Source organism: Pithys albifrons, chromosome 7 (assembly GCF_047495875.1).
Source record: "Pithys albifrons albifrons isolate INPA30051 chromosome 7, PitAlb_v1, whole genome shotgun sequence".
Classification (NCBI taxonomy): Eukaryota; Metazoa; Chordata; class Aves; order Passeriformes; family Thamnophilidae; genus Pithys; species Pithys albifrons.
Genome location: NC_092464.1, coordinates 61,467,068 through 61,492,126, shown reverse-complemented (window position 1 = coordinate 61,492,126; position 25,059 = coordinate 61,467,068). Strand labels below are relative to the sequence as shown.

The 25,059-nt window shown below is 52.7% G+C and overlaps 1 protein-coding gene across 1 annotated transcript in view; it reads left to right on the top strand.

The window, feature by feature from the left end:
• Positions 1–25,059, top strand: part of LOC139673812 (zinc finger protein 91-like) — a 311,195-nt gene that overhangs the window by 62,256 nt on the left and 223,880 nt on the right. The window contains 2 exon segments of the mRNA XM_071559631.1: positions 3,558–3,643; positions 3,646–3,739. Of these exon segments, the coding sequence (XP_071415732.1) occupies positions 3,558–3,643; positions 3,646–3,739 (180 nt within the window).

Sequence of the window (25,059 nt, the reverse complement as noted above, 5' to 3'; positions counted from 1 at the left end):
CCCACCCCCAGAGCTGCCTCCGGATGGCCCCCCCTCCCCCACCCTCCCCAGGGTGCTGCGGGGGGTCGGGGGCTCCGGGTTGGGGATCCTCTGCCTGGCCCTGTATGGCATGAAGGGGCCACTGGGACACTGCAGGGCCTCAGGGAATTAACGGCACACTGGGACACTGTGGCAGGACATCCCCCTGGAATGTGACCCAGACGATGCCCTATTTGCCAATGTGTGGGTGGGGAGCTGAGAGGAGGCCAGGCCAAGGCAGGAGATGTTGAAACCAGTCTGGGTTCAGCCCCAAATTAACATCCTGATGGGGAGGCAACCACTGGAGTCAAATGACTGTCAGTCAATCCCTTTAGACCCTAAAGGTCCAGTCCCCTTTCCCAGGGGCAGGTTCTCCCAAGATAAACCTTCTTGGAGGGGGGGGGGGGGGGGTGGTTTGGAGATTCCTGCCTTGGGTGGGAACCCCCTCCAAGGTCACTCCTGGAGGCTGAGAGCAGAGATCTCCCCATGAGCCTTGGGCTGGGGGAGTGACATCAAATCTCTACTTAAGAATTGTTTCCTTTTGCCAGCTTGAATAGAATTGCTTCTACAATTGCTTTAATATAGTGCACTATCCTATCTTATACTGTACCACTAGTAGTTTTACTGTTTATATTGTGTAGTAAATAATTTTTAATAACAAATGATTCATTTTCTGTAAATATTCCCAGTTTTCCATCACTAAAACCTGCAGGACAAAAGTGGTTCAATCACACCTCTATAATTCCTTCAATTCAAATGATTGGCATAATCCAAGGCTGAGATTGGATACTTTGTGCACCTCCTGACTCAACAGCAGGGCCTCTGTAATTACTTTTGTCTAAGCCTTCCACTGCCACCCATGACAGGCAGCTTAAGGCCGTGTCCTCTTGTCCTGTTGCTGGTTGCCTGGGAGAAGTGACCGACCCCAAGCTGGCTCCAACCTCCTTTCAGGGAGTTGCAGAGAGTGAGAAGGTCTCCCCTGAGCCTCCTCCTCTGCAGGCTCAACACCCCCAGCTCCCTCGGCTGCTCCTGCCAGCACTTGTGCTCCAGAGCCTTCCCCAGCCTTGTTGCCCTTCCCTGGCTATGCTGCAGCCCCTCAACATCCTTCCCAAATCTCTGCAAAAGCTCTCTGCCCAGCCAGGCCAGTTCTCTTGCCTGCTGGCTCAGCTTTGGGCACACAGGGATGGACAGGCTGTTGTGGAAGTGTGTCCATCCTCCCTGGAGCCCTTTGTTTTTCAGGGCAGTTTGCCAAGGGACTGTCTGGATCAGGCTCCTGAGCAGCCCCAGGTGTGCCTTCTGGCCGTGCAGGGCAGAGGTTTTGTTGCTGCCCCTCCTTGTTTCTCTGAGAGTTGCAAACTCCATCCTTTGATGTTCCCCGCAGCCCAGTGGCCTCCGAGCCCCCCCCGCGCCTCCCCCTCGCCCCCAGCGCCCCGCGGGACGGCAATTTGGGGCGGGGGGGGAGGTGGGGGCGGCCAGGCCGGGCACCCCCGCGCTGTCCCGGCCGTGGCACTGCGGCGGGGGCCGAGTGCGGGCGGGAGCGGCCAAGAGCCCAGCGTTGCCCCATCCCGAGCTGCCCCGGCTCCATCCCTGCTCCTCCCGCGGGGGGCGGCGGGGCTGGGGGCAAGGGGGGCCGGGGGGGGGGACGCTGGGCTTGGGGAGAAGAGGAGAAGGGCTGGAGGGGGCGGGACTGTGGAGGCGGAGAAGCGGCAGGGAGAGGAGGGACAGAGGAGCGGCAGGAGCCTGGACAGGAGGACAAAGAAAGCACCACGCGGCGGTCGGTGGGTCGGACGGGCGGGGGGGCGATCACGGTTTTGGGGCCCCTCGGGTGATCCGGGAGGGAACCCCGGGACCCGCGGAGTGGGGAGAGCGGAGAGGGGCGATAGCGGAGCTGGGGAAGCCCCGAGATGGTGGAATTGGGGGGCGGGAGCACAGAAGGAACCCCGGGTGCCTTAAACGGGGGTACTGGAGAGAGAGAACCCCCGGCAGTGTGGAGAGGAGGGGGGAGCAGCAATGCAGGGGGGAGGTGGGACCCCCAAGAGCCTGGAGAAGGCGAAACCTGAGAGAGTAGAGACCCCTGGGATTCCAAGCACACGGCAGCAGAGAGGGGAGAAGAGATCTCTGGGACCCCCAAAATCCCACATTATCCCTAAGCAGGACCCCAGAGAGGGGAACCCTCAGGACCCCCAGGACCTGCAGCAGAGCAGAGAAGGGAGAGACCCAGTACACCAAAAAAGGAGGGCAGAGCCCTAGGATTCCCGGGATCCCCGTCAGCCCGGAGAGGACTGGGACCCCATAGAGGGGGATCCCCAATACATGTGGGACCCCCAGCAGTGCAGACAGGGGGCCCCCAATAACGCTGAAGTGGAGACTTCAGAGAGGAGAAACTCCTGGGAGAGCTGTCTTGTACTTAAATTTCAGTTTTTATAGGTTTCTATGGACACAAGATGCTCGGTGAGTTCTAGTGATGGACTTGGGCAGGAGGATCCTCTAGCCCAGTACCCTCACACCTTGGTTTTCCTCCCAAACCAGGATTTCTCCTTCCCAAAGCTTGGCCAGATGGAGGAGAAGGCTGCAAGGAAGAGGAAGATGCCCAGGGACCCCCAGGCAGGTGAGGAGGAAGTCAGTGCCCCTTTGCCCCTCCCTTGTGCTGCATCTTCCAGCCCAGCATGGCCCCAGCTGCAGGACAACCCCGCTGCCGACGCCGTCCTGTCGGGGCCGGGTTTGGGGGGATGTCCTTGGCCTTCCCTGTGGGCCGGAAGCAAATCCTCTCCCTGTCCTTCCTTCCTCTCCCTCCCTCCTTTTCATCTTCCTTTTTCTTCCTTCTTCCTTCTCTTTGTTCCTCCCTGTCCTTATTCCTTCTGCTTTTTTTCTTCATGTCCTTCTTCCTTTCTGTCCTTCCTTTTTTGGATTTCTATTCCTTCATCTCCTTCTGTTTCATTGTTCCTTTTCTCCTTTCTCATTCCTCCCTTTCTTTCTCTTTGTTCCCTCTTCTTCTTTCCTCCCCTTCTTCTTTATTCTATTTCCTTTGTCCTGTTCTTCTCGTTCCTTTCTCTCCCTCATTTGTTTTATACTCCTTCCTTCTCCACCTTCCTTCTCCATCTTTCTCCTTTCTTCTCCTCCTTCCTTTTCCTTCTACCTTCATTCGTTCCTTTCCTTGTTCTTTTTACTTCCTGTTCCTTCCTTTCCTTCATTTTCTTCCTTCCTTCATTTCCTTCTCCTCCTTCTTTCTTCCTTCCTCTCCTTCTTCCTTCTCCATGTTCCTTCCTTTTCTTTTCTTTCCTGCCCCAGGCCGTGAGCTGAGCACAGAGAGCACAGAGGACAAATCCCCCCGGCAGAACCTCGTGGAAGAGACTGTTTTGAACGGCTCCACAGTGCAGGAAAACCCACGGAGATACCCCAGGAAGGGATCCAAAGTCAGCCCAGGGTGCTCTGAGGAGAAAGGATCCAACGTGTGTCAGGAAGGCGGCCGTGTGTCAGGAAGGCGGCTGGAGCTTGAGCCAGAGCTCTGACCTGGTGGTCCATGAGGAGCTTCAGACCAGGGAGAAGCACTACAAGTGCTTGGAATGTGGAAAGGGATTCAGCCAGAGCTGCCACCTGATCTGCCACCAGCGCATCCACACTGGGGAACGCCCTACCCATGTAAGGAATGTGGGAAGAGCTTTAGGCGCAGCTCTGCCCTCCTCAACCACCAGCACATCCACACTGGGGAACGGCCCTACTCGTCTAGGGAATTTAAACTCTCCCTAATTCCCCTCCAAATTCCTTAATTCCACTCAAAAATCCCTTAATCCCTCCTGGAAGCCTCAGAATTTCGTCCCAAATCTCAATTGCATCCCAAATCCCCAAGATTCCACAAAACTCCTAATTTCACACAATCCAGTAAATGCAACCAAAATTTCCTTAATTCCACCTAAAATCTTCCTGATTTCACAAAAAATTCCCTTAAATCTACTGAAAGTTTTCTTAATTCCACCTAAAATCTACCTATTTCGACCCAAAAATTCCCTTAATTTCACCCCAAATTCCCTTAAATCCACTATTAATTCCACCTAAAATCCCTCCAATTCCACCCCAAATCCCTCTGGATCCCACCCCACATATCCTTTAATTCCTTTTCAGATTCCTCAGTTTCACCCCAAATCTTTTCCCCAACTCACTGAGCCCCTGAGTGCTCCCAAATCCCCCACGCAGCCCCCCCAAGTGTCCACTTGGATCCCCAGATCCTGGGAGGGACCCCATGGGAAAGAGGGAGGGCTAAGGGGGGGCTGGAATTGAAGGGTCTTGGGGGATTGATGGCTCTTGGGGGGCCTGGGGACAGTTCTGGGGCAGTTTGGGGTCCGAGGGGGCATTTGGGAGACTGGGGGGCAGTTCTGAGTCAGTCTGGGGTCTGGGGGCCGATGAACTCTGTTCTGTTCATGCCCCAGGGTGCCGGGTTCTACATCTGGGGTTTGCGGGATTCAAACCAGTTTTTTCTTTGTATCATTGTGATCGTTTCATTAAATTGTAACTCTGACTTGTCATCTCTTTCAGAATTGGGTTCATTTCTCCTGCTGGTTTCCCTTTAAACCAGCACTGGGGGTCTGGAGGGGATTTGGGAAGCAGGAAATGTAGTTTGGGGGAGGCTGGAAGGGGGTTTGGGAGGGTCCCTGGGGGGCTTTTGAGGGATCCTGGGGCAGGATTGGGGAGTCTGGAGGGGGACTGGGGGGCTGCTGGGGTGATTTGGGAGAGGAAAAAGTGGGTTTGGGGGGTCAAGAAGAGGATTTAGGGCATCCTCCAGGGGACTTGAAGGGTCTGGGGAGGGGAAAGGGGATTTAGCAGATGGGGGGCTTCAAAGGGCTTTGGGGGCTCCTGGGAGGATTTTGGTGGGTCTTGGTGGGTTTCTGAGGGGTCCTGATGTGGTTTGGGGGGCTCTGGGGGCAGTTTGGGGGTTCTGGGCCAGTTTGGAGGGTCTGGGAGAGGTTTGGGAGTCTGGCAGGGGGGTTGGGGGTTCTTGGGGTTCTTTGGAGGGTGTGGGGGCAGTTTAGGGGTTCTGGGGTGGTTTGGAGGAATTTGGGGGGAGTTTGAGGGAATTTGGGAAGGTCTGGGTGCTCTAGAAGGGGGGTTGCCAGGTCCTGAGGTGGTTTGGGGGAGTCTGGGCAGTGATTTAAGGGGGTCTGGTGGCAGTTTGGAGGTCCTGGGGCAGTTTGAAGGGTCTGGGAGAGGTTTGGGAATCTGGCAAGGGTTTTGAGGGATCATGGGGTGATTTAGGGGGCCTGGGATGGAGGTAAGGGGGTCTCTGGGGGGCCGTGGGGAGTTCTGGGGTGTTTCAGGGGCTCTGGAGAGTATATTGTCCATTTAATTGTTATTATTATTGCAATACTTTAGAGTTATATTTTACATGTTATACATATTATAATATGGTCTAGAGGGAAGGACAGAAAGAGAGTCTCAGACTTGGTAGTTCTGGGGTTTGCACATGGGAAGGACCCTCAGGCCTCCCTGCAAGATGTGGACCTCAGGTTCATAAAGGACTTGGAATTTTGAAGAGACATCACTTTAAAAGACATCACTATTATTGTTATTTTTAGAATAGCATATACTAGATATTACATCCAATATATTTTTAATAATTATAGTTTTTTATTATACAATGTATAGTTTTATAGAGTTATATTATTTAGTATTTATGTTATTATTTTATTTTATTATTATTTATTTATTATTGTTATTTCTTATTATTTATTATTATTTATATGGTTATATTATTATATCATTTAATTAGTATATTGTCAAATTATTATTAATAATATTTAATTGTTATTATTATTGCTATAATTGTAATGTTTTAGAGTTATATTTTATATGTTATACAATAATATATTGTAGAGTGAAGGACAGAGAGTCTCAGTAATTCTGGGGTGTGCATATGGGAAGGACCCTCCAGCTTCCCTGGGAGGTGCCGCCATCAGGTTCTTTGGTGAGTCCCAGCGCCCGCGGTCCCTCTTTGGGCAGTCTGACCCCTGTGACCCCCAGCCCTGGGGCCACCTGGGCAGGGTCTTGGCCTCCCTGTGCCCCCCTGTCCAGCCCTGCAACTGGGCTTGGTGGCCGCCTGGCTCAGTGCCACCCCCGGGCTCCTGAGGGGATCGGGCAGGGCCAGGGCTGTGCTGCTGGGAGCGCTGGGAGCAGGGGCTGACGGAGCTCTGTGCCCAGGGCTGGCACCTCAGGGAATACAGGGAGCACTGGTTCCAGCTCATCTACAGTGGGGAGGGGGCAGCATGGGCTGGGCAGGACCCAGGGGGGGTCTCTGCACACACTGGGGCTAAATTCTCTCCCCTGCCACTAACTGCTCATGCCATTAGTTAACAAAGGAAGTAGTTAACTGCTACCGTTTTCTTCTTGATCACTTGGGTGGGGGTACAGGTTGTCTCTTGTTTTGGGGGACATTTTTTTTCCATTTTTTAGCTCAGCTGAACGCAGGAGCGGGGTGTGTGTGCTCTGCGGTGGAGGAGAAGCCGTTTTCTCCTACTCCTGGTTGCTGCTGCTGCTGCTGCTTTTTGGTGAGTCGGTTCTTTTTCTCCTTGCCACGACTGTTCTCCTGGTTTCTGCATTTTGGGTCCCAGTCTCTGCTCCAGTCTTGCCGCCACCTGCAGCGTCATGGCCTGCCCGCCCCGGCTGGGGCAGCGACCAGGGAGAGAGAAGTTGCAGCTGCTTTCCAGGACACACGGCGGTTCTCCACTTCCAGTTTTCCTGGCAGCGAGGGAGTGCAGGAAGGGGAACATGGAGGCGTGGCTGTGGTGCCAGCAGCTCACCAGGAGCCGCAGTGCCACCCGCCTGTCCACCACAGTGCGGCGCAGGTGTTCATTGATGGTGGGCCAGAACCTCTCAGACCATGAGAACTCGATGCTGAGCACGTAACTCATCACCGCCACATCCATGAAGGCCTCGGCGCCGTCGATGACACCCAGTAGGACATCCAGGTCCTGGGTGCAACCCTAGGCACACAGCGGGGGAGGGGAGCTCTGCCAGGGGGCACCCAGGGTTGGCGTGACCCAACAGAACCCACCTGGGCACTGGGAGGGGCGGTTTGGTGGATGGGGCACCTACTGAGAGGTAGATGTCAGCGTTGGTGCCATTGAGTGTCAATGCCATTGGCGTCTCAGCATTGAAGGAGGTGGAGAAATTCTGTGGCCATGGCGCCGGGATGGTGGCATTGGGCACACCCAGTGCCCAGTAAGCCTCAAAGACCTTGCCCAGGTCCTGGGCCAGGCAGTTGCAGTTGTAGATGGCGGCACCGAGTTCCTTCACCTGCAGAGAGAGGTAGTGGCACTTTGGGCAGGGGCGTGGTTGGGCTGCCCCAGCAAGGAGGTTTGGGGGAACGTGGGGTTGGGGGAGGTGGTGGCAATGCCAGTGAGATTGGGATCAGCCTTGTTGGGTTTGGAGTCAACAACGCTGGGTTTGCAGTCAACACCGTTTGGTTTAGGGTTAACCCCATTGGGTTTGGAGTTAACACTGTTGGGCGTGGAGTCAACACTGTTGGGTTTGAGGACAACCTCATTGGGTTTGGCACCTTCCTTGGGTTTGGCACCTTCCTTGGGTTTGGGGCCATCCCTGTTGGGTTCAGCACCACCCCCATTGAGTTTGGGGCCATCCCTGTTGAATTTGGCACCACCCCCATTGGATTTGGGGTCACCACCTGTTGGGTTCAGCACCACCTGTTGGGTTGGGCACCACCTGTTGGGTTCATCACCCCCCCACACACCCACCTGTGTGAGGGATCTCCAGTCCATATTGGCACTGCCCACATAGAGGTGTTGCCTATCCATGAGCCAGAACTTGGTGTGCAGGACGCCCCCCGTGAGGTGCGGCAGGTCCCTGGGGTGCACTGAGGCACCTGTGGCACCAGGAGGGGCATGTCCCTCTGGGCCCCGCCCCGGTCTGCCCACCCCTCCAACCCCCATGTGGGGGTGCCCCACCCACCGCTCCTCTCCAGTGTCTGAAGGTCGTTCAGTGGTGACTTGGCTGAGGGGGCACTGACGGTGGCGTGCACCGAGACCCCCCAGGAGGCCACCCGGACCAACTCTCCCAGGACCAGGTCACCCTGGGCAAGGAAATGGGGGAAAAGGGGCAAAAATGGGCATGGGGGGCAAAATGTAAGGCAAATGGGGGAAAAGGGGTAAGTGGGGGAAAATGGGTAAGAAAGGTGGAAAATTGGTAAAAAAATGGTCAAGAATGGCTGGAAGTGGTTGAGGATTGTCAAAAAAGAATGAAAAATGATTCAAGATGGTATGAACTGGTCAAGGACGGTTCAAGGCCGTCAACAGTGAAAGTGGTTCAAAGGACCCCAAATGGATTTGAAATGGTCAAAAATGGTCACAAAAGGGATTAAAAAGAGTCCAGAATGCTTTAAAGTGGTTAACTGGTTAAAAATTATTACAAATCCCAGTGGATCCCAGGGGGTATCCAGGCTTGGGCCAGGAGGGGCGGGGCTTACAAATGCTAAAAACGCTCAAAAGTGTTTAAAACTAGTCTAAAATTGTTCAAAGTGATTTACTGGTTAAAAATGGTTCCAAATGGTCAAAAATGGTCCAAAGTGATTAAAAAATAGCCCCAAATGGTTAAAAGTGCTTAACTGGTTAAAAATACCTACAAATGCTCAAAAGTGGTCAAAAGGGATTAAAACCTGTCCAGAGTAGTTAGAAGTGGTTAACTGGATAGCAATGCTCAAAACTGGTCCCAACTGGCCCTGGCTGGTCCCAGCTGGACAGGGCAGGGCCCAAGAGGGCGGGGCCTCACCAGGGCAGCCAAGGGCTCATGTGTCTGAGAGTCCTCATTGGTCAGTGTCCAATAGAAGGAGGCAATGTCCAGGTTGGTGGTGGCCCCTCCCAGGAGCTCCATCCACGTGTTGAACACTGAGGGGTTTGGGGCAGACCCGTTACCGAAGGACAATCCCTCAGGGATAGACTCCACCAGCACGATGCTGCGGGGGCATGGGGGGCTTGGGGGGACCTTGGGGGGCTTGGGGGGCCATGGGGGGATCTGGGGGGTCATGGGGAGCTTTGGGGGACCTTGGAGGGCTTTGGGGGGCTCTGGGGAGGCTTTGGGGGCCATAGAGGGCTCTAGGCGGGCTTTGGGGGCCTCTGAGGGGGCTTTGAGAGCCATGGGGGGCTTTGGGGACTTTGGGGGTCTCTGGGGGGCCATGGGGGGCTTTGGGGGTCTCTGGGGGGGCTTGGGGGGCCATGGGGGACTTTGGGAACTTTGGGGTGCTCTGGGGGGCCATGGGGGACTTTGGGGTCCCTTGGGGGGTGTTGAGGGGCTTTGGGAGGCTCTTGGGGACTTTGGGGACCGTGGGGGGCTTTAGGGGGCTCTTGGGGGCTATGGGGGGATTTGGGAGCCATGGAGGGCTTGGGGGGCTATGGGGGATTTGGGAGAGACTTTGGGGTGCTCTTGGAGGGCTTGGGAGGCCATGGGGGGCTCTGGAGGGCCGTGGAGACCCTTTGCCTCAAGCCCATCTCTCCTGTCCTGCCCCCACTTCTCCCATTTGCCCACACCATTTGCCCCCAGGGCAGAGCAGGCTCTGAAGGTGCCTGAGCGAGCTCCCCGGGGCAGCGGCTCCACGGCCCCTCTGGGGCTGTCAGAGAGGAGCTGTCCCACCATCCTTTGCTGTTTTGGGGTCTTCCTTGCTCTGACTGTGTGCCAGAGACACTGCAAGGCAAGAGCAGCAGCCCTGCAGCTCCTGGCACCTCCCGTGGCAAGTGTGGCCCCAGAGCTGGGCTGTGCCACAAGACGACAGCTCCTGTCATGCCCAGGAGCCTGGCCCTTGGAGCTGTACCCCCTGGGTGCCATCCTGCCCCCTTCAGCCCTCAGCCCCGCCAGAGGCTGCAGCACAGCCCTGCCACAGCCCCCCAGGGCTCCTCCAGCCTGGCCCCGCCACTCAGCCAGCCCTGGGGCAGCTCCAGGGCCTGCAGAGGGGCCGGGAAGGTCTGGGGAGGGTCCTGAGCGGAGTAGGGCTGGCAGAGATGCTGAGTGGGGAAAAGATCTGTCTGGTTGGAGGAACAAAGAGAAGAGACAACGGAAAACATGGTTTCTGTTAAGCTTGAGTGAACTGTATGCATTTAATGTCACTGAAGGGCAGAGGCCGGGCTGTGCAGTGTGGGAAGGGCAAGGGGTGTCCTGGGAGTGCGCTGGGCTGTGTGAGCACAGGGCTCTGGGACACAGCCTGGGCACCAGAGATGTCCTGAAGAACAGGAGAGAAAATGGGGCCTGGAGGCACCCTGAGCCTTTTGACTGAGGCTTCTCCTCTGAGGCCTTTTGGCTGAGGTGTTTTGGCCAAAGTGTTTTGCCCAAGGCAATTTGGCTGAAACATTTTCCCAGAGGCAATTTGGCTGCATTGTTTTGCTCAAGGCATTTTCATAGAATCATGGAATCACAGAATCATAGAATCCATTGGGCTGGAAAAGACCTCCCAGATCATCAAGTCCAATCCTTGGTCCACCTCCAGTCCCTTTACCAGATCATGGCACTCAGTGCCACGGCCAAGCTCAGTTTAAAAACCTCCAGGGATGGTGAATTGTCTTGGTTTGAAGAGAAAAAAACCAAAATGTTTACTCACAAGCGGGGGAGGGGCCTTCTCTACAATAATCACGCCACTCTTTATCAAATTTAAGAAAAAAGGAATTTTAACAGAAGGATAACTGTTCTTAACTGCTATATATAAACAGACTAATGCAAACTGCTTCCCCAACACCACAAGAGAAAGAAAAAAAAAACAAAACCAAAACCCAGCAGGTTTTCCTCCAGGAGGAAAGTTATACTTAAGCAGTGTCAAATGTCAGTCCGGCTGGCTGCGCAGTGAGTTCCCAGTAGTTCCCAGTCCCTCTCCAGCGAGACAGACGAGTGGTTAGCTCTCAGATGAACTCTGTGTCTCTTGTCCCAGATGAAGGAAAAAGAAAGATGAAAGTGGGGAACCACCACGTGTCCTGCAAAAGCAGCAGCAAACCTCTCTCTCTCCTTGGGTCACTGCCCCAGCCAGGGCGGGCAGGCTGTGATGGTGCAGGCGGTGGTCAGTGCAGGCGGTGGTCAGACTGCAACAGAGGCCGGGATCCCAGACGCAGAAACCGGGAGAAACAGCCACGGCGAGGAGAAAAGCAGCAGCTCAGCCAGAAGCCCCAGCAGTGACAGCAGAGCCACTTCTCTCCTCGGCAGCCACCGCTCCTGCCTTCCACCGAGCTAAGAAAAGAAAGATGTCCCCAAAAAACAAAAGAGACAAACCTGCCCCGATTCAAGTGATCAGTAGTTAACTGCTTCTTTTGTTAACTGCTGGCATGGGCAGTTAGTGGCAGGGGAGAGAATTTACATAATAATCCCAAACTACAACAACTTCTTGAGTCACTTTTTCAATCTTCTCGCACTTCCTGAGAATCATGGACTCATCTCCAAATACACAGTGGGGCTCATTAAAACACAGAAGAAAAAAATATTTCTCTTCCTTTATTTGTCTTCAACTCTTAAAGACCTGTAGTAATTGGAGTTTGGTAGTTTAAGTAAGAAGGAAAAGTTCAAAGTGAACCTCAAAAAGCCCATATATTTTTGAAGGAAAGGGGATGATTTACACAGAGACTTGGGACGGAAGAGGGTCAGAAAGCAAAGGGTTTGCATACAAAAGGGGGAAAAGGGATTAATAGCACTTAATCATTGACCAATGTAACAGTTATCAAGGGATTACACAGAATTTGCTGCAATCTCAACAGTGACTCAGTTACAGATTCACAATAACAACATTCACATCACAGTCAATTCACACACACAAACACAGGCAGAGATGTGTGAACACAACAATATCTGTGTGTGTAAAGGTGTCCACCCAAAATTCTCCTTGTTGTCAGTGAAACACTCCCAGGGACCTGGGATGTGGACCTGGGGACATTGGTGGACTTGGCAGTGCTGGGTTATGGTTGGACTGGGTGACCTTGGAGGGCTTTTCCAATCCAAGTGATTCTCTGATGCAATGACTCATCACCTCTATGATTCTGATAAATCCTCTCCTGCAATCAACACACATCCTGAAAATTCTCATTCTGACATGGCAGAAATTGTATTGACATTTCATTGAAAGTATTGAATCATTTCAATTGATAGAAAGAGGTTACTGAAAAATCAAGATATTGAAGAACACTGTTTGGGTTTCAGGCTGAGCTGCATTGACTGACCATCAGTACCCAGTGCCACTGGAGGCTCAGGTTTATTTGAGGTCCTTCCCTGGCACTGGCAGCTGTCACAGAGGACCTGCAGGACATGAGGAGCCCTTTGGAGCTGCAGATGGATCTTGGGCAGAGGGTCCAGGGAACCTACATAAGAGCATCAGGTATTTGTGTCCCTGTAACACAAGGAGGAGAACTAAAAAGAATATTAAGAGCTTAACATTTGTTTCCCTCTGGATGGTTTTTGGATACATTTCTGCCTAGAAATGTTCCCAGGACCCAGTTGAACCTTTCCTGCCCAGCACTGCCCCTGCCCCATCTCATACAAGGAGTTCCCTGAGGTTTCTGAGGTGGAGCTCTCTCACCTGACACAGGGGAGCAGTGACCAGTGTCAGTGACACCCCTGGGGTTTGGATGATCAGCTTTGCACTCATCTCACACATCTGTTACAGTGGCTTCCTGTAAGACTCCCTAAATCATCAAATCACTTTTCCTTTCCATCCCCTCCAGGGTACAGGATGTGTGACTCTGGTTTAGGAATGAAATAGGTGGGAATGGTCTCACCTGGAGCTCACAGGAGGCATTGAGCTCACAGGCCCTTGTCCTGCTGAGGGAATTCAATCCTCTGAACACCTCCTTGGAAAGCAACATGGAGGGTTCTGGACACTGCAGGAGACTCCTGGAATGCATGGGGGGAAACTTCCTGACCCAGGTCAGGAGGCCTTTCCAGGGGGGATGTGTTACTGGATCTTTGGTCACCAAGGCAAGTGGTGACCAGTGGTGTCCTGGGCTGTCTCCAAAGCAGCCTGTGCAGCAGGGGAGGGGGATTCAGCCCCTCTGCCCTCTCAGGTGAGACCCCACCTGCAGTGCTGTATCCAGCTGTGGGTCCCAGCACAGGAAGGACTTGGACCTGTTGGAGTGAGTCCAGATGAAGCACCAGGATGATCAGAGGGATGGAGCAGCTCTGCTGTGAGGAAAGGCTGGGAGAGCTGGGATTGTTCGGCTGGGAGAAGAGAACCTTTGGGGTGACCTGAATGTGACCTTCCAGAACCTGAAACAAGACAACAAGAAAGATGGAGAGAGAGACATTTTACCAGGGCCTGGAGTGACAGGAAAATAGGCAATGGCTTCACACTGACAGAGGATAAGTTTAGATGAGGTATTAGGAAGAAATTCTTCCCTGTGAGGGTGCTGAGAGTCTGGCACAGGTTTCCCAGAGAAGCTGTGGCTGCTCCATCTCTAGTGTTCAAGACCAGGCTGGGCAGAGCTCTGGGCAACTTAGTCTAGTGGAAGTTGTGCATGTCCATGTCACTGAGGTTGTACCCAGGTGATCTTTTAAGGTCCCTGAAACTCAGGACACTCTATGATTCTGAGTTATTTCAGGCAGCTGTGACAGACCCCAACATCTTGACCCAGCTGGAGAATGTTGGGGAAGGTTGGCGTTGTGAGAGGCTTTGCGTGCCCTCGCCACCCACCCCGACGCGACCCCGGGTTCGGGCTTCTGGTTGCACGTGCGTGTTCTCATAGAGATAGAGCCGTACACCAAGTAATAGCAGCAGGAACCTTCAACTGCATTAGGGAATTAGTGGGTTAATATAACTTCTTGGGGTGAACATGTGGACAATAACAGCTTGGGGTAGGGCAAGAGGCTCTGTCCTCGAGGCGGCAGGCTGCTCTGATTGGTGGGAGGGCTGTGTGCACGAGGAGGCAGCACGGGGCTGGTGCCACCGAGGCTGTGCTTTTCCTGGGCTTCGAGGTTGTTTACCTGCCTCATGGCTGGCTCAAGGTTGCAGTGACCTTGGCCAGCCTGTCAGCTCCTGGATGGTGTGTTGTGCATAGAGGCTTGAGGCCAAACCTCTCCCAACAGGGGAAAATATACACCTTCCAAAAGGGAAATTAAAGGCAGTATTGCAGAAAGACCCACCAGGTCCAGCCCCATAGAAAGGGATGCAATGGCTGAGAGGGACTCCAGGCCCTGGGAGTCAGCCTGTTACCTGGAGGGGATGTGCTCCCACTCTGTCCCCCACCACGAGGTCTCCAAGGAGCCCAAAAAGAGCCACACAGAGACCACAGGAGAGGAAGGAGAGAGAGAGTTTATTGATAAAGGGTAGGGGTATATAAAGGTTTTGGGGGACTCAAAATACCACCAATAGTGAGCAAGGGCGGATTTGGACTATTACCAATAGAAATCCAGGGTTAACAACCAAGAGAAAAGAGTAAATAAGAACCAATAAGAAAACTTGAAGCTTCCTCTAGGACACTACATGCATTCCTGAGAGGCGAGGTAACAGTTATATTGTGGGATTTTGGGAAAAGGACAGTGACAAGGCAAAAGAGAACAAAAGAATCCATGTTGTAATATGCATTTATACAACAGTAAAACTTCTGTTTTTAAGGCATTTGGGCAAGCTTTTTCATCTTCTTCACAAGTCCATTTCTGACAAGAGTTCTTCCCTTCCAGATACTGCAGATCCATTGGCACAAAGGGCAGCTGATATTTCTTGTGCTGTGGGTGCAGAAGGCAATGGGTTGTGCCTCAGACCACTCAGGGAGGCTTTTCCCAAGCTCTGTTCTCACAATGGCAGCTTTGGTTAAATTCTGCTGAGTGCTGGCTAAAAGTGATTTAAGCCCCAACACACAACTTGTCATTAATTCAAGCAGTTCATTAAAAGGCTAATTAAAACCATTCCTACAATATAATCAGAGACAAGACAGGGGCAGAGAAAAGGGGAGGCCAGGCATGGGGGATATGACTGGAATGTGATGGTTGTGAGGTCACTTCCACTGCAGCAGCCTGGGTGGCCCTCAGGAGACATTCTGGCCAGGGAGCATTGTGAGGTCATCCAGCACATCAGGGAACCCACACAACAAAAATTGCCATCCTTGGAGAGCTGAAGGAGTGGGGGAGGTGGGAGAGCCCCCCAGGTTCTGATTCTGGGGGCAGCTCTGTCACACAGCCCCACCAACCCTGGCAGGCGGGAAGGCAGCCTGGGCTTGTGGCCACCCTGCTCTGCACTGGCCCTGAAACTGGGGAAAAAGTCTTTTCCTCATCTCCAGGATAAGCATTCCCTGTTTCCCTCAACACCCCTTGTCTTTCATCCTCTTCACTTGCCAGCTTCAGACAAGCCTTCCTTTCCTCAAAAAACAAAGTCCCCACATCTAAATTTTTTCTTTGCAAACTGTCCTTCCTGTCACCTCCTGGCAGTGGCTTCATGGCCCCTGTCACAGCCAGCCCTGGCCCTGCACTGACCCAGCTCTGCTGCCCCACAGATGCTGCATCAGGAAGGGAAGGTCCACGAGGGAGGGAAATGCACAGGGACTCATCCTGGAAGGGACCCTGGGAGGTTTCTGAGCCAAATCAAAGCACAGTGAGTGGGGAAAGGGAGACAAGGATGGGCTGTTTGTGTGCTCTGCCATGTCAGGAGAAGATGTGGAGCTCCAGAGACACCCAGACAATGTGGATCCCTCAGAAGATGATCTCAGACAGCGGCTCCCAGGCCTCTGCCAATCACTGGTTACTCTAGTTTGATGTTCCCTGGTGGTTCCACCCACCCCCACCCCCACCAGTGTTCTGTGCACACACATCTTTCTCAGCAGTGTCTGAACCCTCAAAAGACTCAAGACCTGATGGTTTGTGGCTCCCACTGTAGAGGTTGGCACTTGGATCACCCCCCACACTCACAGCACAGAGATCCCTTGTCCCAGAGATTTCTTAGCAATGGAGGGATTAAGAAAATGGGAAAGATTGTGGGATCAGTTGCAGGACATGGCAAGGGAAAGGCACTGACCAGTCACTTGCTTGCACATGCTCTTCTCCTTTCATACCCTTTTCTCTCTATTTTCTCATGCCTGTTCCTCCACATATCACTTCATTCATTTCCTAGACACCCCATGGCAAGTCTTACACTGTCCCTAAATGCACTTTCTGGCTGCCCATCCTTAGTCTCTGGACCTGAGTGAGAAAACCCCCAACCTCAGCTGCAAGGCCATCCTGGGGGACTGTCACTGATCACTTGGGGAGCCTTTCATGCAGAGATGTTGGAAATCTCTATTAGTTCCTTTGTAACTTTTGAGGTTTGAAAGGTTCCTCCAACGTCATTGAAATTCATGTCCCTAAAAGGACTGTTTTTCCATTTTCATAAAATGTTGGGGATTAGGTCACATTAAAATGCCAACATGGTGCATGTCGGTATTTGCAACCCTGTGGAGAAGGAGTTGGGAATATAAGAATAAAAGAATAATAAACTGTTTAGGTTGGCAGAGACCTAAAATAGCCACTAGTCCAAGTGCACTTCAATTACTCAGGGACACCTTCCACAAGTTTAGGTTGTACAAAATTCCAAACCTTGGGCAGCTCCAGGAATGGGGTTTCCACTTACTCTGTAACCTGGCCCAGGTTCCTGCCACCCTCAGCACAAAATATTTCTTCCTGACATCCAATGGAAATCTCCCCTCATTCAGTTCCAGATCCTGTGCCTTGTTCTGCCAATACAACCTTTGGCAAAAAGTGTCACTGTGTCTCTCCTGCACTAAGAGCACAACATTTTCATGGCTAAATACCAGAGATATCGTATGAAGGGGTTTGGAAGCCTCCAAGCCCTGGGCCCAGTGGTGTGGAGACTGAGGAAAGAACCGGAGAAGCCTGAGAGGCCTTGAAGGGAAAGTGGGGAGGTCCAGACTGCACACAAGGAGAAAGGAATTTCTGCCCAAGGGCAGTGCTGTGGTGCAACACAACCCCTTGAAAAAGTCTGGATCAGTCCAAGGCTTTGTGTGCCAAGGCAGAGCCAGGGAGGAGGGAGAGATGTCAGTGCAGGAAGGGGCCAGCGAGGTGGGGCAGCCGGGGGATGCCAACAGCCTGCAGGGAAAGGGGCAGGGCATGGACACCGTAGGACAGCCTGGGCTGGAGAGGAGACAGGGATGTGCAGAAGCTGAAAGGCCCCAAGAGAGCCAACTTGTGCAGGCCTTTGGCCATGGCTGCTGTGTGTGCCCCTGATGGCATGAGGAGACAAGTGAGCCTTGCAGCCCTGGGGCCTCATTGCCTCCTTGTCCCTGCTCAGCAGCCTGGGAGGTGCCACCCCATCCTCCTGCCCCTGGCACGGCACATCCCACATACCAGTGCCCCAGGAAGAGTCCTGAGGAATGAGGGAGGGACAGGATCTCCCTTCCCAGGGCTGGGGGTCATGGCTGTGACCTTTGGGTTAATGAAATGCTTCTTACTTTCCTCAGTATAAGAGTGACCTTTCTTTCCTAGTCCATGTTTGTCATCATTGTCTCTTTGTTTTCTAACTGGAATCTGGGGACACTTTCTCAGTTATGTCCCTCAGAGGGACCCATTAACTACAAAAGAAACTTTAAAGTTTGATTCAGACTTTGCTTTCTCAAGAGGTTCCTGCACCTTTCCTCAGGGTCTGATGTTCAGGGACTCGGCACCAACCCCCCCAGAGGGCCATTAAATGCCCTGGGCTGTTGCTGTGCTGCTGAGCTGGGCCGGGCTCCTGGCACACAGGGAGCTCCTGGTAAGCGGGCAGCACTGCAGAGAGACAGCTCTGCCCAGGAGCAGCTCCTGTGCACAGCCCAGCAGGGCTCAGGGCACTGCCTGCACACACCGAGGGCAGAAAAGCAGGGCAGAGAGAGGTTACACACAGTCTGGGGTGTGAGGAAAGTTGAGAGGAAGATCCACAGAAGAGGAATCTTTCCAGGCTTTCAGAAGGTAAGTCTGCATGAAGGGCAATGTATGTGCAGTTTGTGGGAAGATCTCCCAACGCTGGCACATCCCACAGCCTGGGGGGTCTCTAATGTGGGATATCACAGTGTCTCTGGTGCTGAAGAGGAGGACGTGCTGCAAAGCAGGAACTCTCTGCTGCACCATCCCAGGGACATCCCAACAGGGTTCCCGCCTCCCAGGGATGGCTGTAGGGTTTGAACCCTGGCTGTGCCACCCAGGCTTGCCCAAACTGTCCTGCAGAGCAGGGTCCTGCACCCCAGGGTGCTGTGCCATGGCAGAAGCTCTGCCACCTGCCAGGGGCAGCTCTCAGCTGGTCTGGGGAGCTCCCTCAATGCTGGGGGAGAGGCTGTGGGTGGAAAGAGCAAACCCTGGCAGGGCAGGGCAGGGCAGGGCAGGACAGGTTTCCTCTGCTATCAAGTGAGAGTTTCATAGTTAAGGACTGCTTACAGAACCAGAGCACTGCAGGATATTTTCCAGGGGATACTTCAAGGACAAGGTGAAAAGAGGGATTTCTATCAAGCTCTCAAGCCACATACCGTGTGGTTTGAATAGCAGAGGGAACTCTGAGGAGCTGAACAGGTGCTGAGAACAACTACCTGGCACTGCTGGTATCTGGGAGGTGGCACAGCTGGCTCAGGGTGATGCTGCCCTGAGTTTCCAGTGAGCTCCACCCTGGTCTCTCCCCACTGGACCTTCCCTGTGTATTTCCTGGTTTCTTAACTTGCCCTTGTTACTGAGGTTCTTTCCTTGTTCTCTCAGTCAGGCTTACAGGGAAGGAGAGTTCGAACTACAGACTCAATCACTGATCCTGTGATCCCCCTCAAAATTTTCTCCCTGGGAATGAGACATTCCAATTTTCCTGTGACCAGTGGGGCTATAGGCAGGGAAGTCTGTGGGCCTGGAGAATGAGGTGTTTTTCCCAGAATCAATCTCCTTTGTTAGGACATTTGTGTCTCTTCTGAGGTGTCCTTCCAAGATGGGAGCTGCCCTCAAGAATGCAAATAATCCTCATGGCACAATTATGTTATCTGAAATCCCCAGTGGAGAGGAGCAGAGATGCTGTGCCCATCCCAGGAAATATTGTTGGGTTGGTGATATGAGCCATGTGTATCCTTGGGATCTTGGGACTTTGAGACAGGCTGAGATATTTAGTGGCCTGTGATGGCTTTGTCTGCTTTTAACAGTGTCTGGCGGCATTCAGAACCCTCTCCCCTGACTTGTCACTCTTATTTCCTCTTTGGACAGTGCCCCACATCCAGAGGCAGCAAATGCCCAACAGCAGCTCCATCAGCCAGTTCCTCCTCCTGTCATTGGCAGACACGCGGCAGCTGCAGCTCCTGCACTTGTGGCTCTTCCTGGGCATCTCCCTGGCTGCCCTCCTGGGCAACGGCCTCATCATCAGCGCCATAGCCTGCGACCACCACCTGCACACCCCCATGCACTTCTTCCTGCTCAACCTGTCCCTCACAGACCTGGGCTGGATCTACACCACTGTCCCCAAAGCCATTCACAACTCCCTCTGGGACACCACAACCATCTCCTATGCAGGATGTGTCACACAAGTCTTTTCCTTTTCCTTTTCCATGTCGACAGAGTTTTCCCTCCTCACCATCATGTGCTACGACCGCTACGTTGCCATCTGCAAACCCCTGCACTACGGGACCCTCCTGGGCAGCAGAGCTTGTGCCCACATGGCAGCAGCTGCCTGGGCCAGTGGCTTTCTCAATGCTCTGCTGCACACAGCCAATACATTTTCCCTGCCCCTGTGCCAGGGCAATGCTCTGGGCCAGTTCTTCTGTGAAATCTCCCACATCCTCAAGCTCTCCTGCTCACACTCCTACCTCAGGGAACTTGGGCTTCTTGTGGCTAGTGTTCTTTTATTTATGGGATGTTTCATTTTCATGGTTTTCTCCTATGTGCAGATCTTCAGGGCTGTGCTGAGGATCCCCTCTGAGCAGGGACGGCACAAAGCCTTTTCCACGTGCCTCCCTCACCTGGCCGTGGTCTCCCTGTTTGTCAGCACTGGTATGTTTTCCTACCTGAAGCCTCCCTCCATGTCCTCCCCATCCCTGGATCTGGTGGTGGCAGTTCTGTACTCGGTGGTGCCTCCAGCAGTGAATCCCCTCATCTACAGCCTGAGGAACCAGGAGCTGAAGGATGCTGTGAGGAAAATGATGACTGGATGCTTTTCAGCAGGAAGAGACTGCCTGCTTTGCTCTGTCAGTGACACCCAGTGCATTTCATGAGAGACCAAGTCTCTCCTCTTATACAATTTTCCTTTTTTTTCTCCTTGTAACTTCACTGTTATAAAAAAGAAGTAAGTATTAATTTTATCATAGCTAATTAGCCACCCAGTCTTCTGTCACCAAGGCCAAGGACTGCCCTGGGCATCGCATCAGAGGGGCCATTCCCCACCATGGATGCTCCTGGCCTGGGTTTGGGCTGCACAGGGAGCTGTGGGACCAGCTGTGGGGCAGTGGGGCACAAAGGGGCCATGGAATCTCTGCCAGGGGTTGACAGCAAGGCCAGGCACAGACAAGGAATTCCTGGGCATGGCCTGTGTTGTGAACGTTGGACTGTGGGGAAGGCAAAGCTCCCCTGGAGTTGGTGGCTGCAGGAAAAGTCAAGAGCCAAAAGAGCCTCAGTGGCTGTGCTGGAGACCAAGGCTGAAGGAGGGAAATGCAGGGCTGCTGTGGGATGGGGAGGGGGATTTAATTCCAGCAGACACTGCTGTGGGGCTGAGGGACTCCATGGCTTCTCTGCCTGAGTCTTGACTGGAAAGGTCTCTCAGGCCTCTGTGCTCAGGGAAAGCTTCAGGGAGGAGGAGAGCCCGTCTTGGCAGGAACCTCCTGCAATGGCAGAGGGACACATGGCAGTGTGTGCCCCTGCAGGGCACTGCCCTGGCCATGGCACAGGCTGGGAGCTGCCTGGCTGGGAGCAGCCCTGTAAGGCAGCTGTGGGTGGGCAGGAGCTGGGCAGGAGGCAGCCGTGTGCCCTGGCAGCAAGGGAGGCCAGGAGCACCCTGGGCTGTGGGACCAGCACAGCAAGGATGTGGCTTTTCCTGGTTGCTGTGGCTGAGGAAAGCTGCACAAAGAGCTGTGGAGGTTTTAAATTGTATCCTGGTTAATTTTTTACTGTGAGCAATGAAGGGAAACTTTCTGTGCCTCTAATTGTCACCAGTTCCCGATCCCCTAAAGAGCACAAGCCTGATGAGTTGTGGTTCCCACTCCAGTCACACTTGGATCTCGCTCCATACCCAGAGTATGAAGCTCCCTTGTCCCACACAGTCCTTGGAAATGGACGTATTAAGGACACAGGACAGGCTTTGGGATCAGATGCAGGGCATGGCCAGGGATTTGGGGTGGTTGTGACGTCAGGGCAGGACCCAGCACTTGGCCTTGTTGAACGTTATCCAGTTGGCCTGGGCCCATCGATCCAGCCTGTCCAGACCCCTCTGCAGAGCCTTCCTGCCCTCCAGCAGTCAGCAATCCCACCTTACCTGTTGTGACCTGAACAAATGCTGCAGAACATGCCCAATAAAATTCCTGTAACCCCAAAATATTTGGATTAGTGGAGATTTAGCTCTGCACAACAAAGTAATTCATTCACTTTCTCTCTTTTCCTCCTGCTCTGGATCAAGGGAACTTCTGACTTCAGTGTGTGACTCACCTTGTGCAAAGGGCAAAATGGACAGAATTGGGGTAGGGAGCGCTTGGAGGGACCTTTAGATCTGTACTTGACACATAACATGTTTTCCATTGGTCTAAAATTGCCTGCTGTGGAAAGTGGACGTCAGTGATGTGAACTTAAAATACAGCAGAGGAATTTCTTCTATTTTTGAGCTGTGCCTTCCTTTGGTTTTGTTTGCTGACAATACATGAACATCCCTGTGTGTCTCCTGCAGCTCTTTCTCCAAGTACAGGAGGTGGGAGTTGGTGCCCAGGAACTGAAACCTGCAGGTCCAGCCTTTAGTGGAGGAAGCTCAGATTCCACAAGGCTGCTTTGAGTGCCAGGGATGTGATGAGGGATATGGTGGGGTGGGGATTAGGGAAAAATCAGATGGATTGTCAGACAAAAAGGGTCTTGATTTTCATATCTATTCACACTGAATTAGGAGATGCTCTGGGTCAATATCAATAGGGAATTGCTGATAATAATGTATAAACAGGCAAAAATAAACAGGCCACAAAAAAGACATATTTTTGCTTGTAGGTTTTTCTTTTTTTAAGTATAAGATATTCACTTTGAATGCATTTCTGAGATCTCTGTAATTGACCACAGAAGATTTGAAAATGTAAAAGTAAATTATTCCCAGGGGTTTGTTTTGTTAAAATGCCATCAGTGAAAAGAGACCGTGAAGGGAATGAGCAGGCAAGGAGACCATCCCTGGTGCTTGGGAACAATATCAATTAGGGTTTGCTGCTCTCAGTGTATAAACAGGAAAAAGGAAATGGGACAAAAAGTTATATTTCTTCATTTTTTTGTCACTGTAGTACACTGACTTTGAATACACTTCTGGTATCTGTCTAATGAAGCATAAAAGAATTGAAGACTTAGTAATAAATTATTCCCAAAGGCTTGTCTTGTTAGGATGTTTTGAATGTTAATGAGCACTCTGGCACTGAATTCCTGAACTGAAGATTTGAAAACTGAACAAACCCCTAAAAAAGCAAAATTCATCATCAAACCTTCAAGTTCCTGAGAGTGTCAGCAAGCCCCACTGAGGCCATGACTGAAAAGAGACCCCGGAGGGAATGAGCCGACAAGGACACCCTCCCTGGGGCTGGGGAAGGAGCAGCTCAGAGTCACTGGTTACAGGTGGAAAAGGGACTGTGGAATGTGGCTGTGAAAGTGCCTGATGGACTTTGCCAAGCAGGACAGCCAAGCCCTGCCACCCATCTCTGGTTCCTCACAGAATGCTCCTGGAGCAGAGTGATGTGGGGTGTGGAATGGGGAGTGCAGGAGAGCAGTAGGACACCTCCACAGCTCTATGGAGTGGGTGAGGAGGTGACAAGTCCTGGGGTTGTAAGGAACTGGTGTCTTCTCATAGGCTGTCAAGCCCCAGGAAACTGCCCTGTTGCAGAAAAGCACAGTGAAGAGCCAAAGTGTGTGAGAGCAGGAGAGGGCACAGCAGTGTCCCTTCCACAGCCAGGCCTCCAGGGACACACCTGAAGGAGCAGCAGAGCAGGGTCTGGGCTTTGTCTTTTTTTCCTGGACACCCTGGGCAAGGGGTCCCAGGGCAATTGTCACAGATCACCCCCTGCAAACACCATTCCCAGCACTGGCCTCTCACCCACCACTGACAGGTTGGTTGTCCCTCCATCAAGGACACCAAATGAGAAGCTCACAAGGCCATGCTGCAATTGTACAGAGGAGACTTCAGCATGCACAGTGTGTGTGGGGGGAGATGAACCCAAGAGAACACAAAGACCATCAGCTATTCCTGGAGGTGCTGGGAAGGACTGTGGGACACACAGTGTCTCGAGATCACTTCACTCTGGGCCCCACATCCCCTGGAAAAGCCCCAGGATGCAGCACTGGGATGTGCTTCTGAGCACAGAGCTCCCCCTGTGTCCATCCCTCAGGCCGTGGGGCATCTCAGAGAGGGGCAGAGCAGGTGACACCCCACAGGGCTGAGGTGCCTCCAGCCCCCAGCAGTGGCAGTGAGAGCCCAGGGAGAGACTGTGACTCCTGCAATGATCTCCCCATGGGTGTAAAAGGGAAAGACTCTCTGATCACCCCTGGGTGCATGAGAATCCCACAATGCCAGTTCAGAGGTGGATGCCTTGCTGGACCTCGACATTTCTGTGAGTGACTCCAGGAACAAACTCCACTGGCCCAGTGAGATTCATCTCAGTGGTCTTGGACAGTTCATTGCAAGTGCTCCTGAACTGCTGCATCACCCTTGCCTGGGATTCTGGGCTGTGCTCTCAAAAGGGCCAGAGCAATCTGAGAGGTTCTGGGGTCCTTGGAAAAGGCAGATGCCAAGCCCATCTTTAAGAAGAGCAAAATGAGAAAGGGGAGAATTACAGGCTGCCCATCAAGCTGCTCTATCACTGCCCTTCCCAGATGGACAGGGGAGAGAGAATAAGGTGGAAAATGACTCATGGGTTGGGATAAGGCACTTCACTAAATCAAAAGCCGAAGTTTGCACACAAACAAACAAAGAGGAAAATTACAAGGTTTTTTTTTTCTACTTCCCATTAGCAGTGATGTCTGGCCATGTCCCAGCAAGCCAGGCTTCAGCACACGGAGCAGCTGCTCAGCAGGCAAATATTAGAAACAATGAATGCTCCCCTTCCTCCTCCCTTCCTCATCTTTTATATCTGAGCTGACATCCTATGATCTGGAATATACCTCTGGTCACTCTGGCTCAGCTGGCCTGGCTGTGTTTCCTCCCAGGACCTTGCCCTTGTCTGGTGAAGAAATGGTGCAATGCTGGGGCTGTGCCAGCTCTGCTTGGCAATAGCCAAAACATTGGTGTGTTCTCAGCACCTTTCCAGCTCCCAACACAAAGCACAGCACTGGGAGGGCCGCTGTGGGGAAATGAGCTCCACTTCAGCCAGACCCAAAATATTTCCACAGTGTTCGGTGCTGTCCCAGGATGCCTTTAGTTCTGTGCGGCCCTGCAGTGTCCAGGTGGCATCCTGGTTCCCTGAGGTTCCACAGTGTGACAATGACCCCTTGATTCTATGAAGTTAAAAACTGTCTCAAAACCCCTTTTCTTCCATGAGGCCCCACAAGTCACAATGAACCCTTTGGTTCCGTGAGCTCTGCAGTGTCCCAGGATACCTTTGGTTCCTTCAGGCCCTGCAGTGTCCCAGTGGCCCCCTTTTTCCATGAGTTTCCACAGTGTCCCAGGGTCCCTTTTGTTCCATGAGGCCCTGAAAGGTCAAAATTGCCTCTTGGTTCCATAAGTTTCTGTAGTGTTACAATTGCACGATGATTCCATCAGATTCCAAAATATTCCAGGATTCCTTTGAGTCCATGAGACCCTGCGGTGTCATCATGGCCCCTTGATTCCATGAATTTCTGCAGTGTCCCAGGGTTCCTTGCAGTCCATGAGGCCCTGGAGTGTCACAATGATCCCTGGATTCCATGAGGCTCCACAGGGTCACAGTGGGCTTCTGTTTCCTTGAG